This window comes from Hippopotamus amphibius, chromosome X (assembly GCF_030028045.1).
Source record: "Hippopotamus amphibius kiboko isolate mHipAmp2 chromosome X, mHipAmp2.hap2, whole genome shotgun sequence".
Lineage (NCBI taxonomy): Eukaryota > Metazoa > Chordata > Mammalia > Artiodactyla > Hippopotamidae > Hippopotamus > Hippopotamus amphibius.
This window is the reverse complement of record NC_080203.1, coordinates 1,796,872-1,813,631: the sequence shown is the minus strand read 5'-3', so window position 1 is coordinate 1,813,631 and position 16,760 is coordinate 1,796,872. Positions and strand designations below refer to the sequence as shown.

General features: G+C 43.3%; 1 protein-coding gene across 2 annotated transcripts in view; it reads left to right on the top strand.

The window, feature by feature from the left end:
- The first annotated feature begins 241 nt into the window (after positions 1-241).
- BRCC3 (BRCA1/BRCA2-containing complex subunit 3) overlaps positions 242-16,760 on the top strand; it is a 71,485-nt gene continuing 54,966 nt past the window's right edge. The window contains exons 1-5 of one of the 2 annotated variants that reach the window (XM_057718334.1): positions 306-428; positions 1,113-1,129; positions 1,833-1,887; positions 7,880-7,999; positions 11,210-11,297. In XM_057718334.1, the coding sequence (XP_057574317.1) occupies positions 306-428; positions 1,113-1,129; positions 1,833-1,887; positions 7,880-7,999; positions 11,210-11,297 (403 nt within the window). Of the gene's footprint in view, positions 429-1,112; positions 1,130-1,832; positions 1,888-7,879; positions 8,000-11,209; positions 11,298-16,760 lie in introns of both variants that reach the window. The other variant, XM_057718333.1, reaches the window with a different exon arrangement.

Here is a 16,760-nt window from a genome sequence, read left to right as displayed (position 1 = left end):
CACAGACCACGTCCGCCCGCGGCCCGAGAGCGCCGCCTCCCTGCCGCCCCCCGCGCCCGGCCCGACGTCCCGACCGAGGCCGGCCACCGCCCTCCGCCCCGACGGCCACGCCTGCCCCAACCGGCGCGGGCGTTTCCCAGGTGCCGCCGGGCCGGCCCCGCCCCCGCGTCCCAAGCTCCGCCCCCGCGCGCCCGCCCGCCCCGCCCCGCGCCCCAGGCCCCGCCCCCACGGAACCCGCGCGCCGGAGCAGTTGGTTGGCCAGGCCCGAGCCGGCCCGAGGCGGATGGGAGCAGGGCCGGACCAAGATGGCAGTACAGGTGGTGCAGGCCGTGCAGGCGGTTCATCTGGAGTCGGATGCTTTCCTAGTTTGTCTCAACCACGCTCTGAGCACAGAGAAGGAGGAGGTGATGGGGCTGTGCATAGGGGAGGTGAGTAAGGCAGCCAGTAAGCCCGGCCGGAACCCTGCTGAGCAGTCCCACCGGGTCCTCTGGTTGGGTGTTGGCGGCGCCCAGGACTGCGGAGGCCACGGGCACTCCTGACTCAGGTCCTTGGACGTATCCTTTGGGTGATCTTGTTGCCGGGGCCCCGGTTCCTCTTGTCGCTTAAGGCTTCTTTAGCGTTCTGCAGGCCACCAGCGATCCTCTTAAGCCTCGGGGAGTAGGAGGGAGGGACGGAAGGCCCGCTTTTTCTCTTGTAGTCTGTGGCTTCTCTTTAGACCTGGAGTTAGCACCGCATTGACCAAAACCGTAAGTCAGACCGGAAAGACAATCTTTTGTAATGAGGACGTCAATGTATTAGCAATCAGCGGAGCATGAATAGGGCCCCCAGCCTCGCCTCCACCTTCCCTTCTAGGAATCATTTTGAGGGTTCCAAATAACCCAAGACAGGTGAGGGTTTCCAAGACTCCCAAGTTTCCGCTGCGTTAAATATTGCAGGGGGACGAAAGAGGATGACGAAATAGAGCTTACTTGTTGACAATGCGAAGTAAGAATTCTCCAGTCTTCCATGCCGGTGTACAGGAACACATAACCTAATTTTCATATTATCTGCGTCCATGTACATCTAATACGCTTAATGTGATCAATAATGTTTTCTGCTCTTTCCCACTCTAGTTGAATGATGACCCAAGGTAAGACCATATTTGTTTTCTCCTGTCTTTTGATCTCTTTGTTATTGTTAATTCAGAATTATCACAACTTTCAGAAGTGTTTGTACACACTGTATTTTAAGTTACCATTGTGACTCTGGAGCTCCCTCAATAACAAAGTTTCAATTCTACCCCAACCCTGAAAGTTGTAGGACTTCCAGTTGACATACCTGTGATCCGATGTGAAAAATATGGTTGGTGGAACCAAGAGCGTAAGCGAACCTGTGAAGGCTCTCCGTGGCAGATGATGTGCATACGAGGAGACATTTCCCCTTTTTAATCCATTTCTCTAAATTGTCAGTGGCTTTCTGCCTCCCCCTGGTGGACCCTACAGTGATCTCAGAGATCCTCTGGCTTGAATGCTTGAGGTGCTGAAAGCTTTGGGTTACCTTTATTTAAACTTCAGAGCATTAGCAGAGTTTCTCCTTGTCAAACTCACCTCCTTAATACTCAGGATTATAGGACTTTAGCTTTGTCCATGAAAACTATGCATTCGCCACTTAAGCACATGTCTCAGACTCCTTCTAACAGACATCGGAGCACAGCTCTAGCCTCAGTTTACTTTCCCTCCTCTTCCTTTGTCTCTGCTGTTTCACTGCAAAAACTGCTAATCCTGTTACTTTGCTTTAATACCTTTTTATATTCCAAACCTCAGTTTCCTGTTTTTCTAATTTATCCCCAAAAGGAGTGACCCCAAATTTACATATACTGGAACTGAAATGCGCACAGTTGCTGAAAAGGTACGTGTGCTATAATTTTGCATGACAAAAACTTACACTTGGGGAGGGATTTCTGTATTCTGTTTGATGATCTCAGCCAGGGAGAGAACCTAGTTCGTGCAGACTCACATTTGTGGCTAGGTGGGGTGTTCTCTCTAGGAAAATCAGATGAAGAATCTACTCACCAGGAATGGGACCTAATTTTCTGTTCTTTCTAGCAAATTATTACTACTTGATCAAGATGAGTAACCACTGTCATCTCTCCTCCTTGCTGTCCTCTGCTGGTTTTCTGGCCCTTCTCTCATCTTCCTTGAGACCTTGGCTGGTTCACGTCCTTGAGATCCGGTTCACATCATTGTTCTTTTTTTTTGGGGGGGGGGGGGCGGGTTTCCTTTATTTATTTATTTATTGGCTGTATTGGGTCTTCGTTGCAGCACATGGGCTTTCTCTAGTTGGCGGAGAGCAGGGGCTACTCTTCTTTGTGGTGCGCGGGCTCCTCATTGTGGTGGCTTCTCTTGTTGCGGAGCACAGGCTCTAGGCACGTGGGCTTTAGTAGTTGCGGCACATGGGCTCAGTAGTTGTGGCTCACGGGCTCTAAAGCACAGGCTCAGTAGTTGTGGCACACGGGCTTAGTTGCTGTGCGGCATGTGGGATCTTCCCGGACCAGAGCTCGAACCTGTGTCCCTTGCACTGGCAGGCGAATTCTTAACCACTGCGCCACTAGGGAAGCCCCACGTCATTGTTATCTTTTTATCCGAAGTCCCAATATCTACTCAGGCAACCCCTCTCTGCTTACAGGCAAACTCTCTGCACTCCTGCCCTGCCTTTTCTTTTCTTTTTCTTTTTTAATATTTATTTATTTGTTTATTTGGCTGTGAGGGTCTTAGTTGCGACACACGGGATCTTGGTTGTGGCATGCAGGATCTAGTTCTCTGACCGGGGTTTGAACCCAGCCCCCTGCATTGGAAGTACAGAGTCTTAACCATGGACCACCAGGGAAGTCCCCCCACCCCAGCTTTTCTGGCAACCTCGAGCTTTTATGGTTGAGTATAATGCTTCGCAACCTAATTGTGGTATAGGACCAGTTAATTTTTTCCCAGTGTGTTGCAGATCAGTGTTTTTGTAAAATACAAGTTATGTCCTCTTCTCCCACCAAGCAGATGATGGAGGTGATCAAAGTTATCAGGCAACAACTGCATGTAATTATTACCCCCATATACAATCTTCTCCATGTTAACCACTTTGCCTCCCTTCTTCCTATATCAAGGAAATAAGTCTGCTCCCTATCCAGAGCTGCAGCTTCTTCAAAGACTTTGCTTATCAAATATCCTGTCTCTCTTCTGAGTCTTCAACCTATTCCTGTCATCTGGCTTTTTTCCCTTAGGATACAGCTGTGCTTAAATTACTCTCATTTTCAGAAAGGAAAGAAAAATAACTTTTCAATTCTGTATCTTCCTGCAGTTAACTGCTCTTCTGTCCTTCCTTTAATAGCCAGACCTCTTAAAAGAACAAGCTAGTCATTCCTTCTTTACCTTTTCCAGCGAAACCCACCACCCTCTAGTTTCCAGTTCTACCTCTCCATCTACCTCCTCATTGCTACATCAGTGGATTATTCCTTGGTGCCTATCTTAGGTAATCTTTGTCCTCAGAACTCTGAACTCTCATGGGGTTTTTTATTTGCTTTGCTTTTGCTGTGTCTACCTACTCCTCCTTTGTGGACTCTTCCTCCTCTGCCTATGCATCAAATATTGGTATTCACCAGCTTTCTGCCTTCGCCTCCTCCTCTTCCCAGAATGCCTCCTGGCCAATAATTACCTCTCCTATGGCTTTACCTGCAGCAGACATTGAGGAAAGACAGATCTGTCTTCAGATACTTTGATACTTGTGTGACTTAGGGCATGTTACTTAACATCTGTGAGCTTTGCTTTCTTTATCTGTAAAACAGGGATAATGACAGCCACCAACTTCATAGAATTATTGGGAGAGTTGGATCTGGGTAATATGTGTAAAACACTCATCTGTAGAATGGGTTGTTGTTAATGCACTATAGATGCTGGCTAGTATAAATTATCCCAAGCTCCAGAATTTCATACTCCACTGCCTTCTGGACATCCACGTTTAGCTAGACGCGGGCATCTGAAACTAACATGCTCAAAACTGAACCTTTCCTCTTCCTCAAACTGTCTCCTCCAACATTCCTCCTGCTGTAGTACTTCCCATACCTGGCTGCACCTTGGAATCACCCAGTAATCTTTACAAAATCCTGATACTGACTCACTTGGTCTTTGGTGAGACCTGTGTGGTGATTCTAATGTCCAGCCAAGTTTGGGAACCACTGCCTGCCGTTTAGAACCGTTAATGTAGATTGCTTTCACGTTTGTTTCCAATGCACCTCCCCAACTGCTGCTACCTTATTTGACGTCCTTATCACTTCCTTTATCAAGTAACACATTAGCCTCTCCGCTGGTCTCCTTGGTGTGAGTCTGTCTTGCCTATAGTCTTTTCTTCTGACTGCTTAGGATGTGATCTTTTCAGAACATAAGTCTGCTTAAAATTCAGTGGGTTTGGGGGACTTCCCTAGCGGTCTAGTGGTTAAGAATCTGCCTTCCAGTGCAGGGGATGTGGGTTCGATCCCTGGTTGGGGAACTAAGATCCCACATGCCATGGGGCAACTAAGCCCCTGTGCTGCAGTTACTGAGCCCACATGTTCTGGAGCCTGCACGCCACAACTGGAGAGAAGCCCATGTGCTGCAACTAAGACCTGACTCAGCCAAATAAATAAATAAGTAAATACATAAATATTTAAAAAAATTCAGTGGGTTTTCCATTACCTGTAAGATGAACTCTCATTAGAGAAGCATTCAGGATCTTTCATGATCTCATTTCTGTTTATCTCCTTACATTTCTTTGTGTGGGTCCAAGCTCTAACCATGGTAAATAATGTCAGTTTCCAGATTATGCTGTGCTGTTTCACTTCTTGTGTCTGCTGGGTGTTATGTCTGGACTGCTTCCTTCTTTTCTGCTTGACTAACTCCTTATTCCTTTCAGTTCAGCCCAGGTGCCGCCTGCCTCATTGAACGAACCTGCCCTGACCTGTAGGCTAGCGCCTTGAGCTTCTGTATCGCAGTGCACGTATGCTGTCTTAGAGTTGTGTACCTGTCTCCCTGCCTGGATGTGACTACTGTATCCTGTTTATTCTTGTATACTTAGGCCCTCATGTAGTGCCTCACATATAGTACATACTTGATAAATACATGTTGTGTGAATTAACATACATCCCCTGCAGGAGGAAATTAGTGTTATCTGCCCACAGTCCATGGAGAGCCATGCCAGAGGCTGCAGACTTTCTGTAAAGGGCCAGATGCTAAATGTTTAGCTTTGTGGGCCATACAGTTTCTGCTGCAGTTCCTCAGCTCTGCCAGTGTCGTGCAAAAGCAGCTACTGGAACATACATGAATGAACGTGGCCAGATTTGACCTGAGGGAGGCTGAGCAGGCCATAGTTTGCTGACCTTTGTTCTGTACCAAGGCAGAAAAGCAAAAGGAACTGGGTTTTAGTACCTTAATTCCAAGATTGGAAAAGTGTAGGGACCGATGTAGCCCAGCTGGAATATCTTATTTCTCGTGTGACTATGACCATAACAGTCTTTTCCTCAAACTCTTCAGCTACCTGTGGCTTTCAGGGACATCTGTCAGTCTTTTGTGACCTCTCTGTTTGTTTTATTTTGTTTTTGATCTGTTCCTGGGCTTGTCTTGCCACCCTGTCCTGAACTTCTTTTACTTGTTTCTCTTAGGCACTGAAACCTTCTCTGAGTAGAGAAAGAGAAAATTCACACTAGGCATCAGCTCCTATTAGAATACATTCTCAATCTTAATGATGTAATTTTATTTTTCAAGAGTCCATGTCCTCATCTTGAATTCTATGTCAGTTTGTACCATGCTCATTAGATATTAAACTTCATGAGTTCAGTGACCTCATCTTTCAAGTTAATATTGGCATGGCATATCTTTCTCCATTCTTTTATTTTTAGCCTTTCTGTGTACTAATATTTTAAAGTGTGTCTCTTATTAGCAGCATATATGTTTAAAAAATGCAATCTGATAATCTTTTTAATTGGACCATTTAGTCCAATTACATTTAATGTAATTATATGTATATATATATATACCTTCCCCCCCCCAAATATATGTGTGTGTGTGTGTGTTATAGCTGTCATATTTTTGCTTTCTATTTGACCCACTTCTTTGGGGTTTTTTTTGTTTTTTTTTTTTTAACTTATTTATTGGCTGTGTTGGGTCTTCATTGTTACACGGGTTTTCTCTAGTTGTGGAGAGCGGGGGCTACTCTTTGTTGCGGTGAGCAGGCTTCTCAGTGCAGTGGTTTCTCTTGTTGCGGAGCATGGGATTTAGTAGTTGCGGCATGTAGGCTCAGTAGTTGTGGCACATGGGCTTAGTTGCTCCGTGGCATGTGGGATCTTCCTGGACCAGGGCTCAAACCCGTGTCCCCTGCATCCACTTCTTTGTTTTGTTTTTGTTTTTCTCTCCTTGTTTTCTTTTGGATTCATCAGTATGTTTTATTATTCCCCTTTGATCCTCCATTAATCAGTTATAACATTTTTTACTCTCCTTTTAGTTGTTATAGTACATAATACAGTATGCATTCTTGATTTGTTAGTCTAATACAAATGACTATTTTTACCATTTCCCTGATAATACAACACTTTTTGGATTATTGTTTTCATGCATTTTAATTATATGGCTATTTTAAGCCCCACATGACGTTGTTATTACTGGTTTGTACAGTTCGCATTTGTTTGTATTTACTCCCATAAGTTACTTCAAAATCTTCTCTCAGATTTTACCCTTGTCTATGCAACATCTGGCAACGCAATATCCACCTTTTCTCCTGAAACCCTTGCACCATTTCATTGTTCTGGTTTTGACTCCTGTCTTCCTTGCTGGCTCGTCTAAGTGTAATCCGTCCAAAGCCATGGATATCCCCTGGACTCACCCTGGATCTCTGCTCCCCCTACCCACACTATTCCTTGCCTGTATATCGTCTCATCTCAGTTCAGCTCATCTGAAAACACACTCATCTTCCTTCCTTCTTGATCCTTTCTAAACTTAGGTCTGCCTCCTCCGTTCTACCAAGTTTCAACCTTGAAACTTTACAGTCATCCTTGACAGTTTCCTGTCCTGTATCACCCATGGTCCATAAGGTACCGAATCTTGTGGATTCTTTCTTAATGAATCTCAGATCTGTTCCTTCCATCTCTGGCATACACTTAGTCCAGTGCTTCATGGTCAAGCTGTCTGAAATAATGTCCTTCCTTCTAGGTCCTTCCTGCAGATCATGGCTTGGCATTTGAGACCTTACATATTTTCACTGTAACCTTCTTTCTTAGCCTTACTGTCTGCCATTCCACCTGAGAGTCTGTGCTACTTAAATTAGTTGGCTCACTTGTCTCCTGAACATCTCATGCACATTGATTTGGCATCTGTAGAAATTCTAGCTATATGTGTGCACGCAAACGCACGCATGCGCACACGACAATCAGGCAATAGATACACTTGTCTGCCTTTTCTGTAAAGATTTTTTTCCAATCTAAGTGACTCCTTTCCTCTGGGCTCCTGTAGCATTTATTTACTGCATGATTTTAGTGTAGTTTCGTGTATGATTCTTGCTGTGCAACCACATGTTAGCATTTTGAGCACCGGGATTCTCAGCACTCTGCCTTGTATTCTTGCACATAGTTGGAAATCAGTGATTATTAGTTGATCACTGCAAAAGTCCTCCCTTTATCTAAATATTAGCCTTTATATTTTTGTTTTGAAATGTATATATTGAGGTTGGTTGTCTTTTATTTGAAACATTGTTATCCATGAAAAAAATGCCAGTTTTCTAAGATGGAAAACTTTAACCTGATAATGTAATATGATGCAGTCATATAATTTCAGGGACAGATGTTATTCGAGAGAGACAGAAGTAAACATTTCTGTTGATTTTCCTTTAGGTTGACACCGTCAGAATTGTTCACATTCATTCTGTCATCATCTTGCGACGTTCTGATAAGAGGAAGGATCGAGTGGAAATTTCTCCAGAGCAGCTGTCTGCAGCCTCGACAGAGGCAGAAATATCCTTTCTGGTCGATAAGAAGCCTTTATGTGCTTTGGGGCTTCCAGGTTCCTCTGTTTGCTGCTTTAGCAGATTTCAGAGCTTTTCTTCCTGGTGACTCTTTCCCGGTTTTCGCATTTACCCCTTAAATCCAGTTGCTTGGTTAATCAGAATTTCTCTCCATTTCTCTTTTTGAGTAGATTTTATTGGAAGACCTAGATGTTTCTAACATTTCTGCTCTTAAATGCCAAAAGATCCCAGGGTCTGATACTATGACAGTCACCCTCTGGGGAGTCCCTGCCTCCTTCCTCTCTACTCCTTCTCTGCTCCTGTCTACCCCATCTCCCCCCCCCCCCCACACACACACAGTTTGCCTAATATTTAATTTCTGGGCCTTTCACTACTTTGGTCTCTATCCTTTGGAGATTCTCTTTTGAGGCTGCCTCTCAAAAAAATGCAGTGCTGAGCACTGAATGCAATATTGCATGTTAAATATAACCGAAGAGCGATCAGATGGGATATTTGCTTCCTATGATCTGGACTCCATACCTCAACTATAACAAATTAAATTTACATCGGTGGTTTTAGTAATTTATCTTTCTTTTGGATGAAGTTAATCTTGTAGTCAGTTAAAAAGTAACTTTTAAAGATAGAAAACATACATGGTACAAACAGGTATACAAAATAAGTATTTCTCTCCAGCCCCTGTGCCTCAGTTCCCCCACCACCTCTCCCTGGACATAACCAGGGCTATCAGGGTTTCATGTGTCCTTATGGATGAATTCTGTGCGTACAGAAACATATAAGAATATTTTCTTTTTACAAAAGTATTTAATGAATATGGTAGCTATGACATTACCTAACACTGTATCTAGAGAATTGTCCACATCAATATATAGAGATGTCTCATTCTTATGACTACATAATACAGCCCTGCAGGGCTGTGCTGTCCTCATGCAGGTGTTTAGGTTGTTTGCAGTCTTTTACTGACAGTGCTGCACCAAATAACCTGTACACTGCTTTTCACAAATGTCTGCATGTATCTGTAGAATCAAATCCTAGATGTGAAATTGCTGGGGCAAGGGTTATATGCACTTGTAGCTGTAGCAGTTTGACGAGTTTACTCTCTACCCTCTAGCCATGTGCAAGAGTATCTGTTTCCCTACACCCTTCCACACATTGTGTGTTATCAAAGTTTTTGTTTTTGTGTTACCAGGCCCTGATAGATCAAAGTTTTTGATTTTTGCCAATCTGATTGCCAATTATATCTTCTTTCTTGCAATTTTAATTAGCATTTTTCTTATTATGAGTAAATTTGATCACCTTTTAATTTTTAGGAGTCATTTGTATTTTTCTCTCAATTATCTGGTTTTTTCCTTTGCCTGTTTTCTATTGATTTAGAAATCTTTTTCTTGATAATTTATAGTTTACTCTATGTTAAGAAAATTAGCCTTTTGTGATAAGGATAATGATTTTTGTCAGCTTTTTCATGGTATGTGTGTGTTTTTTCCCAAATTGTTGTAGTTGCACTTTTATATAATCAAATATATTAATCTCTTCTTATGATGTGTACCTTTTGCATCATTTTTTTACGTTTTTTAACTCTTTCTTTTGAAATAAGATTCATGGAAAGTTGCACAAATAGTGTGGAAAGGTCCTGTACCTTTACAGTTTCCCCCAAAGGTTACATGTTACATAACTTATGGTTCAATATGGAAACCAGGAAATTGACGTTAATATGTGTGGTGTTCTATGCCATTTTGTCCCGTATGTACACATATATAAAAATACATCTATCCACCACGGCAGTCAAGGTGCAAAACTGTTCCATTACCGTAAAGATCTGCCCCTCATTCCCCCTGGATAGTCACCCTCACCCTGCACACCCCAAACCCTGGGAGCCATGAATCTGTTCTCTGTCTCCTCACTACAGGTTGGGTTTTCCCACTTCTCTGCACGCTTGGATGCCAGCATTATGATTTTCCCCTGGGGGCTGGATATCTTTGTATTCCTAGATATATTTCTTTGAGCTTTGTTCTGGGATGCTGTTAGATTACCAGGGGCAGATCCTTTTGATACCTGCTTTGAAGATTTGCTGTGTGGGACCAGAGCAGCTTTCGGTGTAGGATTCATTTTTTTCCCACACTGCTGAGGCGAGAGTGCTCTGAGCTCTCTGCCTGAGGCCTCCTGACATTATGAGGTTTGCCATTCTGACCAGTGGGGACAGCCCCCAGTCCCTGTCCTGCTTGAGCGCTGGGCAGAGTTACCTTCCATCCTTTGGGGTGGTCCTTTCCCTGGCCTTAGCTGAAGAAATGGGCTTAGGGAAGTTAAGTAACTTCTCTTGGCATTTGAAATTTTAAAAAATTATTTAAAAAGTATTTTTTGGAAAAAAAAAAAAAGTATTTTTTGTTTTGGCTGCGCCACATGGCATGTAGGATCTTAGTTCCCTGACCAGAGATGGAACCCGGGCCCCCTGCAGTGGAAGCACGGAGTCCTAACCACTGAACCACCAGAGAATTCCCTAAAAAGTATTCTTAGACTTAGTTGTATAGAAAGGACCATTGGGTTTCAGTGTAAGTAATTTGCAGGAAAATAGTACCAGCACTTTACAGTGAGCAGCAACAGAAGGGGATGGCTTCTTATCTCCAGCCGAGTTCTTAACTCAAGTTAGAGCCTCGGGTAGTTATGGTAAATTTTTTTTTCCATAACAAAGGAGGAAAGTGTTCTTTTGGGGTATATTTCTAGAGAAATGGGGAGACTAAACTGGGGGTCTTTGTTCATTTGGTCTCTGAAACCACCCTATTTGCTATTGTTGACGCTGGCAGTCTGCCAGAGAGAAATCAAATGAATTTTTAAAATTTTGTACTTTTTTAGGAAGGAGGGTATCTTGGGCTAGAGAGAGGACAGAAGATTACTCAAGTTAATAATGTGACATCTAAAGATGTAGAAGCTTCTTTTCAGATAGCACAGTGATAAGTATTTGAGTGATCAAATATTAGCTAAATTGGATTAAGAGGATGTTACCATATACAATAAGGAAACCAAATGGATTCTATAAAAAAAAAGAAATACCTTTGGCTTTAGATGGGAAGTCTGGGAAATCCTTTTTTCATTCTTTTGTTGACATTAAATTGTAATAGGTTTATTTTAAACTTCAGGATGCTTTCTGAGCCCTTATTAGCATCATGAATTTTGTTCCCACAAGCTGAAAATTCCTTGACAGACACACAGGTTGGCTGAACTAACTGGTCGCCCCATGAGAGTTGTGGGCTGGTATCATTCCCATCCCCATATAACTGTTTGGCCTTCACATGTCGGTAAGTGCTATGGGGTTGCAGTGTTTATTGTGCTTACACAGGGGTATCATTTTTTCTTCTCCATTACATGGGCTATGGTTATTGTAAATCAAAATTTAACTATCCTTAAGCAAATGTCCTTATTTATTGATTTATTTTCTTTAAGAACTTTGATTGAGATACAATTGACATACAATAAACTGCATATATTTAAAGTGTACAATTTGATATTTTTTTTTTCTTATTAGTAATGTATATATGGCAATCCCAATCTCCCAGTTCATCCCACCCCAATCCCCCCCTCTTTCCCCACTTGGTGTCCATATGTTTGTTCTCCACATCTGTCTCTATTTCTGCCTGGCAAACCGGTTGATTTGTACCATTTTTCTATAGTCTGCATATATGTTAATATACGATATTTGTTTTTCTCTTTCTGACTCACTTCGCTCTGTATGACAGTCTCTAGGTCCATCCATGTCTCTACAAATGTTCCGGCTTCAGTCCTTTTTATGGCTGAGTAATATTCCATTGTGTGTATGTACCACATCTTCTTTATCCATTTGTCTGTTGATGGACACAGATGTCCTTATTTTTTTTATTTTGCTGTTTTAAAAGTACTGATTTATGTCATATTGATTGTTTTTAATAGAAAATTTCAGCACTCTTATTTTGACAGTATTCAGGAAGTCAAGACTAAAGCCTGACAATTGGCTGATATCCAAAATAATAACAATAATAATAAATGAATTATAACTGAAACTTGCTGATTGTGACTGTCACTCCCATTTGGAAGAATCAAAGGTGTGAAGGGTGAAATTTAAAAAATTGATGTTTACAATCTGTTTGACACATATGTCATCCTAGCTCTTGGGGCTCTCAACCTACCTCCTCACCCCTCTAATCAGTATAATATAACAAATTTTTTTCTCTCTTTTTATCTTTACGCTTTTTCTCTAATCATGGTCATTTTTTGTCTCTACCCGACTCTTTTGAAAGAAATAGAATAACTTTACTTGCAGAAATGAATGTTTTCTCGTCTAACCCATGAGTTAGAGACCTTCCCCCTCTTGGCGGTGAGGAGTAAACAGAGGCTCCCATGGGTTGAGTAAGTGGCAGTGCTGAGCTTTGAACCACATCTGTCTCCCGAGTCGGTGCTCTTTTCACTGTGATGTTCTAGTTCTAGTCATAGTTACGAATTGATGGCAAGTTCTGTATTCATCCACACTGTGATATGAATCCCACCAAGTCAACAGTGGTGCAGTCTCAGACTTTGATACTAGACCAGTGGTCCTGTATCTAGAGTAGTGGTTCTTGGTGTGATGAAGGGTTCTTCTCGGTCACCTGGGAGAGCTTTTCTAACATGTACCTGATCTAAAACAACAACAACAACAAAATAAAATAAAATAAAATGTGCCTGACCTGAATTCATCTTTCCCAACCCTGTTCGTTAACTGTAACAGCCTCTGGGAGTGGGTCCTAGGTGAGTATCTGGTGACGAGAACTCCTTAAGGATTCCAGGGCGTACTCCAAATTGAATACTGATTTAGAATAAGGGAGATAATAGACTTGCTCTGTTTCTTGCTGACTGACAGGAGTTTACTTGACCCGCTGTAACGTGATAGTGGTGTGCCTGAGGTAGCCTGTGTTAACAAAAGATGCATTATCAAAACAGTTTTTCCAATGGAAAAGAAAAAGTTTGAAGCTAGAACCTACTGTAAGAAGAATAGAGGTGTTTTTAACTTTTATTTTGACATAATTTCAGACTTGAAGTTGATAAAATAGTACAAAGAATTCCTGAATACTCGTGCTCCAGATTTGCCAAATGTTAATATTTTGAAACATTTGCTTTATTCTGTTGCTACATACGCGCCTGTACCTGTATGTGTGTGTGTGGGTAAAGGGGAATAGGGTCTGCAGCTTGCGCCCACACGTACAGACCCTATTCCCCTTTGCCCCTAAATACTCTCTGGTGTGAATATCTTATACATTAAACACAAAGATATTCTTTTGCATAGTCACAGTGTATTTATCAAAATTGATAAATTAACATTAGTATAGTACAATTATTTAAATTACTGACCTTATTCAAATTCTTTCCTTGGCGCATTGAATTGAGCAGCTTGAATTGGTTGCATGCCGGCAGCTATTTACATAGTATTTACAACTATTTACACAGTATTTACATTGTATTTATATTATATTAGGTATTATAAATAACAGAGAGATGATTTAAAACAGCAGTCCCCAAGGTTTTTGGCACCAGGGACCAGTTTTGTGGAAGACAATTTTTCCCCGGACCAGGGGGTTGGGGGGTGGGGGGTGGTTGGTGGTGCTGGTGGTGGTTTCAGGATAATTCAAGTGCATTACATGTATTGTGCACTTTATTTCTATTATTATTACATCGTAATACATAATGACATAATTCTACAACTCACCCTAATGCAGAATCAGTGGAAGCCCTGAGCTTGTTTTCCTGCAACTACACGGTCCCATCTGGGGGTGATGGGAGACAGTGACACCCGGAGTGTGTTGCTTACGTCCAGTCTACTCTGTAGTCTCGTTTCAGTTACTGTCACTGCAGAAAACCCTGCTTCACAAAGACAGGATGTTGGAAATGGAAACAGGCTTCTCAGTGCTTTTGTGGCAGTCTCAGGGTATTCCGTCTTGACTTTAATCCAGAACGTATGGAGATTCGAAGTTGTCTCAAACATACTTTTAAGGCCACTGTAATTTGCAGCCTCAAGCAGCTGATCCTCTTCTAACACAGACAAAGTTGATTCACCTGGCTTATTCACACATGGGTCACAGATCCATTCCTTCTTGGTTTGGGGTCTTTTGTGGTTGGGAAGTTAATGCTCAAACTTTTTTTTTTTTTGGCTGTGTTGGGTCTTCGTTGCTGCGCATGGGCTTTCTCTAGTTGTGGCGAGCTGGGGCTACTCTTCGTTGTGGTGTGCAGGCTTCTCATTGCAGTGGCTTCTCTTGTTGCAGGGCGCGAGCTCTAGGTGCGCAGGCTTCAGTAGTTGCGGCACACAGGCTCAGGAGTTGTGGCTCACGGGCTCTAGAGTGCAGGCTTAGTAGTTGTGGCGCATGGACTTAGTTGCTCCACAGCATGTGGGATCTTCCTGGAGCAGGGCTTGAACCCATGTTCCCTACATCGGCAGGTGGATTCTTAACCACTGCACCACCAGGGAAGTCCTCAAAGTCTTTTGAAAGCTGAAATAGGTGATCATGTACCAGCTGGGAGAAAGAAGGCCCTGGCTCAGTCTCTTTCAAAATTTCTGCTGATGTTTGAAACATGTGAAAAATCCCAGGGTTCCCTCATCGCCCGCATGATTCCAGCTTAGCTTTGAATGCGGCCCCTTTATCTGCCGACGTGAACACAGGTGTCATTCTCCCCTGAAGGGACAGATTGAGTTTGTTGAGCAGGTTGATTATGTCACACAAGTAAGCAAGTTTTGCAACCCATTCTGTGTCAATGAAATGTGCTGCCAGTGGTGACTGTTTTACTAAGGGAAATCTCTGGAGCAGCTCTCGTAACTCAAAAACTCTGGCCAGTGATCTACCTTTAGAAAGCCACCTCACTTCTGTGTGTAAGAGAAGGCGTGTGTGCTCTACATCCAACTCCTCACAGAGCTGCGCGAACAGACGTGAGTTAAGAACATGTACTTTAACGTGGTTTATAATTTTTAATCACATCTTGCAAAATGTTGTTACGTTCAGGTGACATTTTTTGGCTAGCCAGCATTTCTCTATGGGTGACACAGTGCGTAGACTCACATTCAGAAGCCACCTCTTTGACCCGAGTAGTGAAACCAGAAAGCCATCCAGTCACGGCAGCCGCTCCATCCGTGCAGATACTGACATGAAATGACCAGTTCAGCTTTCCTGATGTGTAATCATTCAAAGACTTGAATAGTTTGCAGCTGTGGTGTTGGATGGCAACAAAAGGGCACATAACATATCCTCATGCACACCCTCCTGAGAAATATATCCCATAGAAACAAGCACTGCTGCCTTGTTGTCAGCATCGGTAGACCCGTCAACCTGGATTGCGTCCCACGGTGACTTACTAATCCTCTCTAACAACTGTGCCTCAGTGTCCTCTGCTGTTTCATCAGTTCGTCTAGTTACGGTGCTGGCCGAAAGAGGAGCACGTGCCCACCTTCTGAACTGCAGCCTCTCCTAAAAGTTCATGACAGGTGTCCTTAGTAGGCAGGATCAACTCTTCACCCGTAGTAAAGGGCTTCTTAGCTTTAGCAATGCCATTAGCCACTAAGAAGGATGCTCTCAGTGCAGACACGTTTGATGAAGTGGTGGCCTTCGATAACTGCTTCTGTTCTTTGTGTTCATGTTTTTTTCTTTTGAAAAACTCCAAAGGTTTGTCTTTTAATGCAGGGTGCTTGGTCTCCATGTATCGAAGCAGTTTCGAAGCTTTCATGGCTTCGTTGGATAGTAGGTCGCCATATATTATACAGAGCAGGCTTGGAGACTGTGACTCACGTGTTGCAATGAACCCGTAATTTAAGTAGGAATCTTGGCATTTTCTTTTAAATGCAGCTTTCTTTTTGTTGGCAGTCTTTGAGTCTTCTGCCGTCTCATCATTGGGTCCTTCCCCCTTTTCAAAGAAGCTCTCCAGTGATGTTTGTTTTGTACTCATTTTGGCTGGGGTTAGCTTGTGGGCTCACCAAAACCGTGACTGAGACAAGTGCGCAGCGCGGGAAAGAGGTGCGGACGGAAGTGGTAGATAAAATAATGGGCGGGCCACGCGCGGACTCAAATGTGTCGGATTCTGACTTAAAGGCTGCACCAGATGCAGCTGCACAACTGAAGTGCATCAACTCACTTGTCACTATAAAGCCTGCCACCAGATGCAGCTTAATTGTCACTTGCCACTCACTGATAGGGTTTTAAAAAAATTAATTAATTAATTAATTTTGGCTGTGTTGGGGCTTTGTTGCTGTGCATGGGCTTTCTCTAATTACAGTGAGCGGAGGCTACTCTTGGTTGCGGTGCATGGGCTTCTCATTGCGGTGGCTTCTCTTGTTGCAGAGCACAGGCTCTAGGCACTCGGGCTTCAGTAGTTGTGGCACGTGGGCTCAGTAGTTGTGGCTTGCAGGCTCTAGAGCACAGGCTCAGTAGCTGTGGCGCACGGGCTTAGTTGCTTTGCAGCATGTGGGATCTTCCCAGACCAGGGATCAAACCCATGTCCCCTGCATTGGCAGGCAGATTCTTAACCATGGTGCCACCAGGGAAGTCCCCACTGATAGGGTTTTCATATGAGTCTGCAAGCAATTGATGTATTATGGTCTCTGTGCAGTCAAACCTCTCTGGTAATGATACTCTGTATTTGTAGCCACTCCCCAGATGAAGCTTCGCTTGCTGGCCCGTGGCTCACCTCCCGCTGTGCAGCCTGGTTCCTAACAGGGCATGGGCTGGTACCAGTCCATGCCCCAGGGGTTGGGGATTCCTGATTTAAAATATATG